General features: G+C 44.5%; 1 protein-coding gene across 1 annotated transcript in view; it reads right to left on the minus strand.

Annotated features, from left to right (window-relative positions):
- Nucleotides 1–15,124, minus strand: part of LOC118776944 (vesicle-fusing ATPase) — a 35,141-nt gene that overhangs the window by 5,914 nt on the left and 14,103 nt on the right. Inside the window, exons 4-17 of the mRNA XM_036527604.1 lie at nucleotides 14,097–14,136; nucleotides 10,315–10,481; nucleotides 9,887–9,994; nucleotides 9,388–9,463; nucleotides 9,021–9,176; nucleotides 8,160–8,359; nucleotides 6,846–7,011; nucleotides 6,613–6,687; nucleotides 5,995–6,182; nucleotides 4,059–4,154; nucleotides 3,567–3,723; nucleotides 1,742–1,875; nucleotides 1,438–1,504; nucleotides 566–645 (exon numbers count right to left, since the gene is read on the minus strand). Of these exons, the coding sequence (XP_036383497.1) occupies nucleotides 566–645; nucleotides 1,438–1,504; nucleotides 1,742–1,875; nucleotides 3,567–3,723; nucleotides 4,059–4,154; nucleotides 5,995–6,182; nucleotides 6,613–6,687; nucleotides 6,846–7,011; nucleotides 8,160–8,359; nucleotides 9,021–9,176; nucleotides 9,388–9,463; nucleotides 9,887–9,994; nucleotides 10,315–10,481; nucleotides 14,097–14,136 (1,710 nt within the window). The remainder of the gene's footprint in view (nucleotides 1–565; nucleotides 646–1,437; nucleotides 1,505–1,741; nucleotides 1,876–3,566; nucleotides 3,724–4,058; nucleotides 4,155–5,994; nucleotides 6,183–6,612; nucleotides 6,688–6,845; nucleotides 7,012–8,159; nucleotides 8,360–9,020; nucleotides 9,177–9,387; nucleotides 9,464–9,886; nucleotides 9,995–10,314; nucleotides 10,482–14,096; nucleotides 14,137–15,124) is intronic.

Genomic DNA, 15,124 nt, shown 5'->3' on the forward strand with positions numbered 1-15,124 from the left:
TCCTCCAGTTGTGACTCATACGTTCATTATGTTCCAAAAGAAGATCTCATAGGGCCACCTTCTCAGAGATATACTTTACTGTATGTTTGTTATACTGCTGCACTGAAAGCCTCTTGGTCAGGCTGTCATTGTAAATGAGAGGTGGCTCTCAATTGACCATACCTGGCAAAATTTAGGCTAAATATTAAAATAAAAATTAACTCCTACATAACCCAACCCCAACCCCTACCCTCCCCCGCAATATCTAAGGTTATGAGGTTGTGGGAATAAGGCCTGCCAGGGTACCAAAGGTCACAGGGAATGCCTGTTCTGCATGTGACCAAAAGTTTCACAACAAGACATTAACTCTCTTCCTGGGTGAGATTTACAATAGAATGACATGCATAAAGCCACCATGTGGCTAAAATCAGTCGTTTGCCTGTCTCCCTCAAGCCAGAGCACAGGTGACAGATAAATACTAAGCACTATTACAGCTGTATTTGGAGGAGCAATGAGCACTGTTACAGCTGTATGCAATGTATGGAGGTAGAAGAGGTGACCGCTTATTTCTGACTGGAACACTCACCCGAGGAGGGGCCTTCTTCAGCAGGACCAGCAGGGCTTGCAGCACCAGATTGGAGAAACGAGGTCCGATGGGTACGTAATCTGAGAGACAAAAAAATATGGCAGGTCAACTAAAGCCGTGACAATTTTTGTGGTGCTAGCAAAAAGTCATTCTAAGATATATACAGTATTTATCATTCTTGTCACCAAAGGTTTAACAACATTGCCAAGACCATTCGTAACAATTTCCAGCAATGGACAAGTTGTCAAAACCTATGGAAATATAAATAAATCAGTGATGAGCAGACTGAAGAATTAATCTATAGCAGACAACGTATTTCTGTAGATGTTACAAACAGCTTAGTATCGCAGTACGATTTAGCCTGGTTTGTTAGTGCTGTGTTGGTGTTTTTCCTCCAAAAAAGCACCATCCTGATACATTCCAATAAAAATACAAGCTCTTCAAAGAAGCAGAGGACCACTGCTCGCATCTGTATATGAGCCACTTAAGATGATCATGCTAAGAGCCGCTCGGGCAACTGTGTATATTCAGTATTATTTGAACGGGTTGACAGTGGACCTATGAAATGCGATAAGGTCATTAAAATGATGTAAAAATCAGTGCAGGAGCAGGGGCCTCTGGGCTCCCCATGCCAACGTCATCCTTTATTCTGGTCAACCACTTTGAGCTAAACCGCAGCTGAAACTATTAGCTTGGACACATGACTGGGGCAGAAGGTCTCCAGTGGTCTCCACTTTGTAAAAATCACATCCCTTTATTGAACATGTCAGTTTACTCACATTTCCTGACATCCAGAGAAAGGCAGCAAAAATGCTTCCTGGTAAATGCCACTATCTTGTGTGTGAGATCACAGGAGAGAGGTGGGGTCTTACCCAGAAGGCGCTCTATGTCATCCACCACTACACAGCTCAACTGTGACTTGTAGGCATCGTCGAATATCTGAAATTGAGGTGGTAAAGACTGCTTAAGACAAAGAGTGGAGACAAGCAAAACAGGCCAAATGTGAAGGCTTACTGTTCCTATATCAAGGCTCCTACAGCATGTATTCATTATTACATACATACAGTCACATATCACTAATAGGTACATATACTCTGTAAATAACACTTGAACAGCCTGTGTTATTAAGCACATTATATATGCATTACTGCTCACATGAGGAACAACTGACCCCACCTTCTTGATAGCCTGGCACTTGGCAATCTCAGAGTGGCCAATCATCTTGTCTGGAGAGCAGATCTTGATGAAGGGGAACTGGGATTCCTCTGCAATTTTGGCTGCTAGGGCCGTCTTCCCACTGTGAGGGGGTCCTGGGACATTTAGAGAGACAAAAATGACTCAATGTCATGCCTCCTGTGGTAAAACCCCACTGGGATATTCCCTTAAGAAGAACTCAGAGTAAGAGCTTTCCAAGACAAGCTAGAGAAATCATTCATTACAACTTAGACACTCCAATCCAATGCAACTCACAGTTTGCAATTTTTACATATTACCACTTATGCAGCAGGATATTTCCTGAGGCAATCTGGGTAAAGAGCACTATATTGCCAAAAGTATGTGGACACCTGACCATCACATCTATATGAGCTTATTGGACATCCCATTCCAAAACCATGGGCATTAATATGGAGTTGCCCCCCCCTCTTTGCAGCTATAACAGCCTCCACTCTTCTGGGAAGGCTTTCCACAAGATTTTGGAGTGTGGCTGTGGGAATTTGTGCCCATTCAGCCAAAAGAGCATTTGTGAGGTCAGGCACTGACGTTGGACAAGAAGGCCTAGCTCGCAATTGGCATTCTAATTCATCCCAAAGGTGTTCAATGGGGTTGAGGTCAGTGCTCTGTGCAGGCCGCTGGAGTTGCTCCATACCAAACTCGTCAAACCATGTCTTTAAGGACGCTGCTTTGTGCACAGGGGCACAGTCATGCTGGAACAGGAAAGGGCCTTCCCCAAACTGTTGCCACAAAGTTGGAAGCATACAATTATCTAAAATGTCTTTGTGTGCTGTAGCATTAATGTTACCCTTCACTGGAACTAAGCGGCCTAGCCCAAACCCTGAAAAACAGCCCCAAGACCATTATGCACTGTGCATTCCAGTAAATGGTGCTCTCCTGGCATCCGCCAAACCCATACTCGTCCATCAGACTGCCAGACAGTGAAGCATGATTCATCACTCCAGAGAATGCGTTTCCACTGCTCCAGAGTCCAGTGGAAGCGTGCTTTGCACCACTCCAGCCGTCGTTTGGCATTGCGTGCATAGTGATGTTGGGCTTGCGTGCAGCTGCTCGGCCATGGAAACCCACTTCATGAAGCTCCCAACGCACAGTTCTTGTGCTGATGTTGCAGCCAGAGACAGTTTGGAACTCTGTAGTGGTGAGTGATTCAACAGAGGATAGGGGGGTTTTACGTGCTACGCGCTTCAGCACTCCACAGCCCTGAGTGGTCTACCGCTTCATGGTTGAGCTGCTGTTGCTCCTAGATGCTTCCACTTGACAATAATAGCACTTACAGTTGACCAGGCCAGATTTAGCAGGGCAGAAATTTCGCAAACTGACTTGTGGCAAAGATGGCATCCTATGACAGTGCCACATTTAAAGTCACTGAGCTCTCCAGTACGACCCATTCTACTTCCAAGGTTTGTCTATGGAGATTTTATGCACCTGTTAACAATCGGTGTGGCTGAAACACCTGAACTCAATAATTAGGAGGGGTGTCCACATAATTTTGGCCATATCGTGTACCTTGCCAGAGTACAGCAGTGTACAGGAGTTAAACCAGTGTACAGGAGTTAAACCAGTAAACTTTTGGTTACAAGCTCTGTTCCTTACCACTATACCCCACTGGTATCCCAGTAAAACATGGATTCATGATGCATACTGTATTTCATGTAAAAAAAATATCAAATATCTCTCAATACACAAAAAAAAGATGAACTCTCAAATGTTCAAGGTTACAGACTGGTATTTTTGATACACAAGTGTTTATGAGAGAAGGGAGCCCAACCCTCCAGCAGCACGGCCACCAGAGGCGTGCGGTCGCTGTTCTTGGTCTGCTGAACCAGCAGCTCCCCGTCATCCAGAACCCGGGTCACGGGGTCGCCCCACTTAATGATGCCATTCATGATATAGCTTGCGTAGTCCTCCTGGTTTGTACCAAAGGCCTGGAGGTGGGCAGAGAAAAACCAGTCAAACAATCAGGGTGAACCAGACACAACGGGTTTTAACCAGATACAAGAAAGATTGTCACAAGCTGACCCTGTGTCACAGAAGTCCTTGCTTGATAATACCAGGTCCTCCATGTGAAATTATCAAATACCATAAATAAAAACTCATTTGCAAAACAGACTATTCCACACATAATACTGTTCAAACTGGATACAAACAAATGAAAGTGGATATGCAAAATGTCAATCCATTTGTCTGGACTGGGATATCAGACAGCTGGGGTATCAGAGACTGTGGGAGGACTGCACAGGACTCTTGTGTATAAACTCACAGGCTTGATGTCGTTGTCCAGGGAGGCAAAGAAGTCGTTTCGATTGACTTGCAGCTTCTCCGCCTTCTCCATGTCCACTTCCACCTTGGCACTGGCCTGCAGACAGAGAGGGAGCACGTGGGCACCAGTATAGCTCTCAAATAGAGCAGCACACCTACACCACAGCTGAACTGGGTCGTGGGACTCCTGCCTATCCTTCCTGGGAGGAGCTGGATATAGTAGTGCACATTTGGGACTGTGCCTTATGCACACAGACCAACTGCTGTGCAACTAGAAAGATATATACAATACATGTGAATCATAGCAGCTCTTTTGTTAGTCCGTGCCTTATACAAGGGCTTGTTTGCCCTGTGATGGTTCTTTGTGTATAGCAGGAATAACAGGCCATGTTGTTTAAATGTGGGCAATATTTACAATAATAAATGTATCATTTATCTTGGTAATGTTCTTTTCAAAATCTCTGTCATAAGATTCCTTTAGAGGTCCATAAACAGCTGGCCTGTGTTACATCAAATGTAGAGTGAAGGTGAAAAAAATGTATGTACACTGCTTACGCTGGGCTAGCTATTTCTTACACATGTCTGACATAGGGAGGAGATCAGAGTGGAACAGAGGAAAAGTAGCAGGAGCACTAGATGCCAGTACTAGTAGTGGGAGTAACAGACGTTTGACTGCATGTGACTGCAAGCTAATGCGTGAAAACCAGAGACAGATTGAAGCTATTCCTTCAACAACTGGCAAATGAAATCAGCACTATCCTGGCAACAGCTACTCTTTTCCCCCTGAATATTCCCATTCATAAAGCAGTCAGAATCAACTTGCTTTCGTTACATGCCAAATTTGAGAGAAAGCTTCCTGCAAGCCACAGGCTCCAGGAAGCTTTCTCTACAGGCAAGCCACAGGCTCCAGGGAAAAAAAAAACTGCCGGCACTCTGCATTTTGTTTGGTCACATTAAAAATGCCAAAAGGGCTATTCTTCAAAGGCAAATATAAATAGCAAAATTCAGATAGACAGAAGCTGGGAGTAAAGAGCATGCTAACCTGGCAACATGCCATGACACTATCAAACACTACACTCTGGAACGCCATTTATCTTTTAATGATTACATATTCAGAGTATTCGGTTTCATTATCACCAGATACAAGGCATATCCAATCTACCTAAGTTTACCCTGTGTCATTTCAGAAAAAATTTTGAAACCTTGCTTGACAATACCAGGTCCTGGAATGCCATTTAAAACTGAGTTCTCCACGTCTCAGTCTCTATACTGCCTGTAACAATCAATACATCCCATCCCTTCTGAAGAGAAATATTCGTCAAGCTTTTGGAAACAAAATGAGATTCCACTTTAATCCAGCACTAAGAATGAGATTCCTGACTGGAGTCTGAAAAGAAAATTTGTAGAGAAAACGGTGGAGGCAGGGCTGGAAGCAAGGGGCTAAGAAGGACAGACTGGGATTTCAGCCTATAGCACCTGCGATCCAGTAAAGGGGAGTGTGGACCATGCCAACTGGCTTGTAGGATGAGTCTGCTGAAGTGCACAATACCAAGCACGGGGATGAGCATGACTCATAAGCCCTCCCACATACTTGTTGAAGTGCTACTGTCCAGCATTTCTCCCATTTTAGCCAACAAACGAGCTGTTATGAGGTTGGTATTTGTCTGCAATAATTATTGAAACTTGACACGTGCACCATGATATAATAAAGCAACTTCACAGCATGTAGAGGATGTGGCATGACATGTGCTTACATATAATATGTTCTAGGCTTTACCAAAAATGAGTGACAACAAAGAACTGCCAGCAGAGGAGGGTGGTCTTAATTCCTGGTGACATTAGCGGGACATGCTAAAGCTCCTCCAATGGAACTGAGCCGTAACATGAATGATGGCTGGGTTTGCCTTGACACTACATGGGATTGGACAGCAGCTGACCTTGATGTGGCGGTTCATTGCGGTAGACTGGGCAGCCCTGACAAGCCCCTCCAGCTCGGCTCCGCTGTAGTTCTTGGTCTCTACAGCCAGCTCCTTTATGTCCACGTCAGCCGCCAGCAGGTGGAACTCCCTCATCTTGGCTGTGTGGATGTTCAGGATCTGAACCCTGCCTTTCTCGTCTGGCAGGCCTGAGTGGGGAGAGGGGAGAGGGGAGAGGGGAGAGAGAAGCATGGGACAAGCACAATGGGGACAAGAAGTAACACTCAGCTGGTCTAAACACCCAGAAGTAAGGAAGTGACACACTCTACAACACTAAACAGAGAGTGACACAGTGAAGTGATGACACCTCTCTGACAGACATGTGCAACAGCCCAAATGACCTTCTAGACCACTCAAAAAAGAGGAAGAAATGTTTGATCAGATACACAGACAACAGGAAATGACAGAGTAAAGCAACTGAGAGGACACGCATAACAGCACAGATAAGCATCCTATCCACATGCATGACCGACTGTTATGTATAACGGCTCATAAAGATGATGTGTAAGGAAACAAGGACAAACTCATCTTAAACAGAAGAGAGAAGAAGAGTCAGTGTTCTGGCCCCAGACATCTTACCAATCTCCATTTTCACCTCGAGTCTGCCAGGTCTCATTAAGGCTTCGTCAATGAGGTCAGGCCTGTTGGTCATTCCTGATGGACAGAAAGCTCTTTTACTGCCTCAGACATACATCTCACATGTACGTATATATCTCACACAAAATGCATAGAAGAGTGCCCCCTGCTGCTTCAGTCGTGCTATCACATGCCAGTAAATGCAGAAGCCGGTTCTGATCCCTCCCAGGGCGTACCTATGACCAGGATATTATTGAGCTGCTCCACGCCATCAATCTTGGACAGCAGCTGGTTGACCACTGTGTCGTGGACGCCTGTGCTACCCGCCATACTGCCTCGCTGCTTGCAGATGGCATCAATCTCATCAAAGATGATTATGTGCAGGCCACTGTTGGCACCCAGCTGGAGGGAGGGAGACACAGTTAGAGAGACAGTTCTCACTAAGACTTAAATGCAACCACCTGTTTAGAACTGGGATGAGTTTTCCAACCAAAAAAGGAGCAGAACATCTTTGGTCTGTTGTCAGATTACGGCAGATGGGTTGAAATTACTCTGCCAGGATGGTCACGCTGCCTCATAAATGTGGTACAACCTTTTGAGAATAGAAGTGAAGGTGCAGGTTTGGGTCAAGCATTGCAGCTATAACCTTTGAGGTGAACCGGAATAGCTCTACTAAAAATCCACCTGTTTACATAGATGGCAGAACATGAATAAGAAATAGGGGCATTTCTGTGTCTAAAAAACAATGTCTACCAGACATACTGGAAAAAAACAAAAAACACTATCTTCTGTGTAACCACCTAACTGACTGTGATGTCCAAACTATGTTATTGTGTAAGACAGCCATGTCAGAAGCTTACCCAAAAACAAGGAAAGCAAAATCATTGGAACAATACCATATGACAAGACATCTTCCCTTTTTTTTTGACAGTCAATACATGACGTGACCATGCAAAGAGCCTTCAAGCAATTACCCATCAAGCACTGTCAGTATATCACACTTACAAGTCAATCTGACAAAAAAATTCACAACCATCATATATGATTTAAAAGAAAAATGCCTGACAGGTGTTGTCTGTAGCTGATAAAGCCTGTCACAAAGGCATCCTGTTAACACACCAGAGGGACGCAGCAACATGTGGGTGGGATGAGCACAGGGGGATTGGTGGGTCATTCACGTCTCCTCAGGCCCCATTCATTCGGAGGTGAGGAGTGAGGCTGTCACTGTCACGTGCCCTGGGCTGTGTGATCAAGTCTATAACCCTTCACCAGAAACTCATATCTTGACATCACATGCATTACATGGTGCCATTTAACGATATCTGTATTCATCTCCTGTGATAAACAAGTAAACACAATTTTGTATTGCTTAAAATGACTCTTCCTCCACATGCTTCTTCCAGAAAGCAGGGAGTATTGAGTCTGGTGAACCTCTCTGTGTGTGTGTGTGTGTGTGTGTGTGTGTTCGTTCGTATGTGTGTACACGCATCTGTATGTGAGGGCATGTGAGTGTGTGGGCATGAATGGTTTGGTGTGATGCAGATGCTCACCCTCTTCTGCTCGTCCTCAGCATCAGCAAAGAGCTTGCGGATGTTGGCCTCAGACTCTCCCACGTACTTGTTGAGGATCTCAGGCCCATTGACAATCTTGGGCTCACGGGCATTCAGCATCTTGCCAATCTGCCGGGCCATGAGGGTCTTACCGCAGCCTGGGGGTCCGTACAATAAAATGCCCTTCACATGCTTACAGCCTGCAAAACAAGAGGTACAGAGACAGTTGTCTCCAAACGTTTACAGCGTACTCAGGGAGAAGCACAGAGACTATTTCCACTAATCAACCACGGGCCAAAACTAGACCTTCAAGAACACTATCCGTCTGTCTGCTTAATGTCATTATGAACCGCATTGTAGCGAAGGGTGAGAGTAGTCACCCCACCCGGCCTCGAACCCGGGTCTACGAGGTACCAACCACGCAACTTTGACCGCAACGCCAAAGAGCCAGGCTCGTTGGTATGGCAGTCAGAGCGCATACTCAACCGTAGTGACGGCACTCCATCACACGCATTTATTGGGGGAATTATTGTGTTCTGTCCTATACATTAACAGAATCATGGTGGTATTTAAAACACCCCGCTGGCATGCTGGTCTGAAGGTCAAACACAGTATTGATCACGTAAAGAAGAGGCAGTGGTGAAGAGCTGTGAGACCATGTTTAGAAGCCCCTGAGACCAGTAACCTCTTCCCTGCGGGCTGATCTTTGACTGGGCTGAGATCAAATAGGAGCATGGGCGTCAGGGGAAGACGGTGGTACACGCATTCCCCCAACCCAACCCCAGCCTTCTCCGCAACCCCCGACATTAATCACCATCCCCTCAGATGTCAACAAGAAATGCACACGAGAGGAGAGCTCACCCATCTGCTCAACGATGTCGGGGGGGAAGACTCGGGAGGCAAAGGCTCTGCGGAAGATGTCAGAGAACTCTTTGTCCAGGCCACCAATGCCCATGCGCTCAAAGTTCCAGTCGGGGTTGATTATGGACTGGCGGGCCTCCCTGGTCTTGGCCTTTCCTGCAGGGAGAGGCCAGGAAGGGTGGACAGACAGGAGGACAAGGAAGAAGAAACACATGAACTGAGGAAGGAAACAATATGGGATTTACTCATATATTACTGCAGTCATCATCTACTAAAAATTGAAAGGACTGAAAGGACTTGCCACTTCACTTGAATTCATATCACTAATAGATTTCAGATGGGGTCCCTGGTTCTGATCAACACTTACCAACTAGGGTAAGAGAGGAGCTCTCAGACTTCTCGAAAATCACTTGACTGTTGCCCAGCAACAGACCAATTTCAATCTGAAGAGAGGAAGAAGGACAGCCAATAATGCATGAGAAAGACAGAAAATGAATATTTATATGAACTGAGTGCCGGCCATTGGGAAACAGGAAACTCATTCACTTTGGTAATGCTCTCTAATCTGCTAACTGGATACCGTGAGATGCTGTCGGTGGCTGTGTAGTGTAATGGTTAGGGACCTGAACATGCAAGGGTTATTTGTCCAAAACCCACTGATACCCACACTTGTACTCCTGCAAGAGATATTTGACCTGAATTATCTCAGTTAATATCCAATTATATGAATGGATAACATTCCAAATTTCACATTAGAGCACTACTAAGCAAATACTCTCATCAAAAATGATGCAGAGTCTGCATTGATGAATGGGGGTCATTTGAGCAAACAGAGCCGATGGGTCCTACCCTCCGCCTCTCTGTACCTTGTGCTTCTTTCCAGATGCTGGCTCCCCCTTGAGGATGCTGGGGTCCATGGCCTGAATGTCCTTAATCAGCAGTCCAAAGAGCTTATCACAGAAACTGAACACCAGCTGTGGAAGGACAGGAGGGGTTGAGGTACCAGGATACAGGGTAACTAATTCCCACATGTCATCAATGCTATATTCACAGCTTGTGCTCCTGTTAACAAAACCGATTAGGATCAGATCCTTGTGAGAGCCACCAGTAACACACAGACACACATATTACTTTTACAGACACAAAACTTTGCCAGTTTTCTTGACCTTCTCGCTTGTGCATGATCCACATAACCTGCTAAAATAATTACAGCTATTGCTATTACAAACAAATGTCAACTCCAAAATACAAAATTTTAAAGAATGTCCATACATTGTACTGTACGGTGCTGTACCTGCTGTCCCACGCTGAAGCTCTGGCTGTTGAAGTGCTGGATGAACTCGCTGGCCATCTTGTCAGAGTCGTAAGGGCTGCTGTCCACACTTTTCTTCTGCAGGAAGTCGATCTCAATGGTCATGGTGCCCACGCACTGCTTGGACTTGTCAAAGTTGTATGGGGACACTGCGGGGGGGGGGGGGGGGATGGGTTGGGTGAAGAAGGGGGGCATGAGGTGCACGGGCAAATAGAAGTGAGCCTCAGAGACCCTCAGAGACCACAACGCAGGGAGCTTCTGCAGCCCCAATCACCGACTACCTCAATGTCTCAGCTGCTGTTCTGCTGCACCGCCCCTCCAAGGATATGGGCCGAATTTTGCACAGCTGGATTTACAGATCAAGGGCACAGCTGCAATCCACTGCTTGGGATTTGAACCCACAACCACTTTGGTGGACTCTTTGCTCTCTAGTGATGTGAACAAATGTTCAACTGCAACTACCTCTAATGAAGTGTTCACCGTTCATGCTTTGCTTCCTTTCAGCTGGCTTTATTATTTAGCACCATGTTTTGACAGACAGGTTGGAATCACATCTAACTATATGAGTGCTGTGGGATCAGGGAACCAGCATGGGAGAGAAGGACAGTAACATTAGCCTTCCCAACATGCCGACATCCTGAAAAGACAGGCAATGCAGCAGAGCCACTGGCTATAAAAACACCGCAGACTGAAGCAGAGGGCATTTTGTTGAGAGAGACATGGATTCTATGCTGTTTTAATGCAAATGAAGCAATTAGAGGCTCTTTTTGTGAGTATGGCTCCCTAAGTATCAACAGACCATTAAAAATACCACCATATAGATTTGCTAAAGAGCAGCTGCGCAGAGACAAATCATTGAAGGTGGAAATCTTTCTGTACTGAAAATATTCCAAAGAATACCCTTTTAATTCCTTAAACTTAAAGGCAGTGTGTTTCCATTCTGAACACTAGGGCTACAAACACATTCTGCAGAACACCAGCACCATGCCACAGAAGACCTGTGCCTGAAAACCTCATAAAAGAAAGAGTGACTAATGAGGACAAGATCATTTATGCCCCAGGAAAAGAAAGTAAATCGCATTCCATCTCTTAACTATCTGCAGAGGACCCAGCTCAGAAAAATTAGCATCAGGTAGTTTCAAATTAAATTATGTCCTGTCTGCAACAGAGGTTAACTTGAGGATAATCTACAAATCCTGCTATACTGAGACTTTTTGTGACAAACGCTGTCTCAAATAATACAGTGTAACTGTAGAAAAACTGGGTAGCCATGCAATTCTCATGCCAAACCAACTGTTTCTGCAGTGATGCTTTCAGTGTTGGCATGGTACTTACAGGTGCTTAAAGGTGCTTACAGTGTCAGTACACTAGAGGGCATAAGGTGTTCATGCAGTCACAGTGGTGTTGGGGACACAGGCAAAAAGACACCAGACAGCAAACTATCAGGCAAATAAGTCTCTCCTGTCAGTCAGGCACCCAGACATCCGCTGATACTACTGCAGCCTGGATAACCACCCCTACCCATATGTCCCCCCATATGTTCAGATTCAGGTTCAGATCAATCAGCCACAGCTTCTTCCAAACCACCCACTCCAAATGATGACTATCCAGAGACTGCACTGAACAATCAATCAGTCGGGCACACGGAGGCAGAACAGGGTTTGTTAAGCAGAACCTGAGTAGTTTTTATTGCATAGACAATCCTATAAGTAGGACCTCAAAGACCACCCACTGTTCCAGTGTGACTCTGGTGACAGTGAAAGTGGATAAGGTGGTTGTTTGACTGTGTCTGGATGTATGGTTATAACAAGACACACTTTTCATGACAGAAGACTAACCTTTGCTAATGGATGTTTTCAGAGGTGGAAAACCCGAGCTTCAGAAAGTAAAAGTCCTACCATGTATTTGTTCTAGCCATTCACTAAACAAGGTGATTTCACTAATGAGCTCCTCTACCTGGCCGAAGACTTGTGTTAATTAAATTCAGTTGGTGTAGTGCATGGGTGGAATAAATACATGGCAGGACTTTTACTTTCTGAAGCCGGGGTTTTCCACCTCTTTTTCCTCTGTTTTGAGACAGAGGGTGTCACAGAAGCTACCAATTGAAACCACTTGGAAAGCCTACTGGAATATGTAGTAGCCTCTATTTTTAGTGTTCTCTCAAGGAAACTGTAGTGGTTGTCTATCAGGGAGAGAGGGTCAGATCGTGTGTTAGCATGTGGTCAGTTGTAGCTGCTATCTTATTGCCAGGTATAATGTAGTACAACACTAATATCTAATACTGCAGTATGAAACTAATATCCTGTTTCAAGGTATTATGGTGTGTGTTATGGTTAAGGACCTAGGCTTCTAACCAGATTGTTGCAGGTTTAATTCATGCAGGAAAAAAAAAATTAACTATGGCTCTGTTAACCTTCACCTCAAAAATGTGTACTGCGGTGCTGAGATAAGGAGGAATACTGCACTGCTGTAGAACTGCGTCAACCTACACTGGTTCCATCAAGACGATATCATAAACCAGATGACACATTCTAGGATGGGACAAATGACACTAGTGAATAATGATGCCCTGCAGGATAAGGGGTTTGAACCATCTATAATACTGAGGATTCAGTGAATGGGTTTCACAGGCAGCAGGTACAGTTGGCTGTCATAGCAACTCCCTGTGCTGTGACCTGGAGTGAAGAGGGTATTTTTGTTCAAGATAACAAAGTGTCAGATTCTTTATCTTGAACTGCCAGCAAAGACATAGGAGAGTAATGGAAGCACTGAAAGTCCCGCCCCTGCACTGCCCAGGCTCCCGGAGAAAACCTGCACCCCTGGGATTCCCACCATCTAGGGCAGAACCGCTTGGACAACCTCATTACTGTCAGTGTCAGATGGTACAGGGTAGGAAGCAGGCAAAAGAGCCAGATAAATAAATGAGCCAAGAGCATTAGTAAGCTTTGCATACAGACACCCATTTCTTACAGTTACAGAGAGTAACTGGATCATTATGATCCGGTATTGATCCAGTATTTTTACAGTGCCCTCTACTATGTAACTGTGCTGATGCAAATTTATAATGACTAATAAATCCGAATTCAAATGAGATGGTTGTGACAAAAGTAGATGTTTGAAATAAAATGCTTTTGAACAAAATGGTCCCGAACCAAAAATACAATCAAAGGTTACAGTTTGACTGCCACCGGGATCATCTGTTTAAATCCACAAATGTAGATAAATAAATTCTGCTCCACTGTAGTGAGGGTGGTAGTAAAGGGGAGACTTCGATCATGTGCTTTTCCCAGCTCCTGTTCATGCATCCAAATGACTGCAGTGCATATGCTGCAAATCATCCAGACAGGGGCACAGTGAATGGGGAAAACAGCTAGTTCTGTAAGACGGGGACTGACTAAGTGTGATTGATGGAAAGGGAGTGCTGACAGGGAGATCAATGCAGTGAAATCTAACGACAGAGTGAAACACACAAGGAGAAGCAGGTTCTGGACCACGCAGCTAAAGGCTCCCTAGCTCAGACCAGGAAGAGTCTATGGCTTTTCATTCAGCTGCAAATCATTCTTATTTTAAATACAGGTTCCCATTTTGCTGCATAAATGGTAATATTCTAAAACAAATCATTTGTGATTCCACAGTACTGTATATCCCATATTTTGTTTAGCACTTTTTTCAACATTTACTATTTATTTGTCAGAACGAGGTTCTTGGATTCAATTTGCTCTGTGGTCACAAGCTTTGCACATGCTTAGCATGTATTGTCTTACCTTCCACTTCCTGTCCAATCGAGAGGCCGGCCCATTTCCTCTGAAAGGGAAAAACAATTAGATCATCATATTTTCCTCCACTGTACTGTCTAAACTGTGAGGCATCATAACGTATGTTGAAATGTAAAATGCAAAATATAACAAATGTACTTGTAATATGTCACTCAACTTCAAATATTAAAAAATATCAGTTTCTCATGATGTTACACATACTGAATGCATTGTCGAATGTTTTCTACAACATGCAATGCTGTACATACAAGTGTGCCAAAACTGATCTCTTTTTGATATGTTCTGACATATGGTAAAACATATTTCTTAAATTTTGTATTTTGTATTTGAGCACATTACATTTTGAGAAACACAACATTTTCAGAAGGGAGGTCTAGTTCTAATTTTCTAGGCCCATGCGAAAAACCAAGTTGCACCAGAGTTGCTCTGACTTGCTCTAACTGTGCACTTACACCAGCTGTCACACACACACACACAGGAGGAAAGTGTCAGAATTGTCAGGGGACAGAAAATACCAAAAATATCTTCAAATCACTACAATACATTAAATTGCTCCACTTCAGGGTTTTATTTCTTAAAAAGGAAAAACACAAATTGGAAAGTTAGTATTCATTTAACAAAGTAACTACAAAGTAACAAGATCAATGTGTCAAAACAATGCCCAAAATGGCAACAACTTCTAAACTGAGTTTGCAGAGCTACATCAGAGTAGTGCCCAGTTTGGACTGCATGAGCGTTACTGTGCTACTGCTTCATATGAAGCTCTAATTATATTTTACAGGTCTGGCTGTAAAATATAACCAGTCTAAGGGGCTTTACTGCAGTACCTGAGTGGCGTAGCGGCTGCCATGTTTATTGAAGGAGTTGGAGGAGGCAGAAGCAGGCAGGTGTCAGTAATGGCAGAGATAAAGACACAGAGAAGAGGTGCATGCTGGAAGGCTGGTAAAAAGACTGAGCATCCCTGGCACTCAGCTGAAGCCCTACAATGTGCACCAGATCCTACCTCGGGTACAACA

This window comes from Megalops cyprinoides, chromosome 1, assembly GCF_013368585.1.
Source record: "Megalops cyprinoides isolate fMegCyp1 chromosome 1, fMegCyp1.pri, whole genome shotgun sequence".
Taxonomy (NCBI): Eukaryota; Metazoa; Chordata; class Actinopteri; order Elopiformes; family Megalopidae; genus Megalops; species Megalops cyprinoides.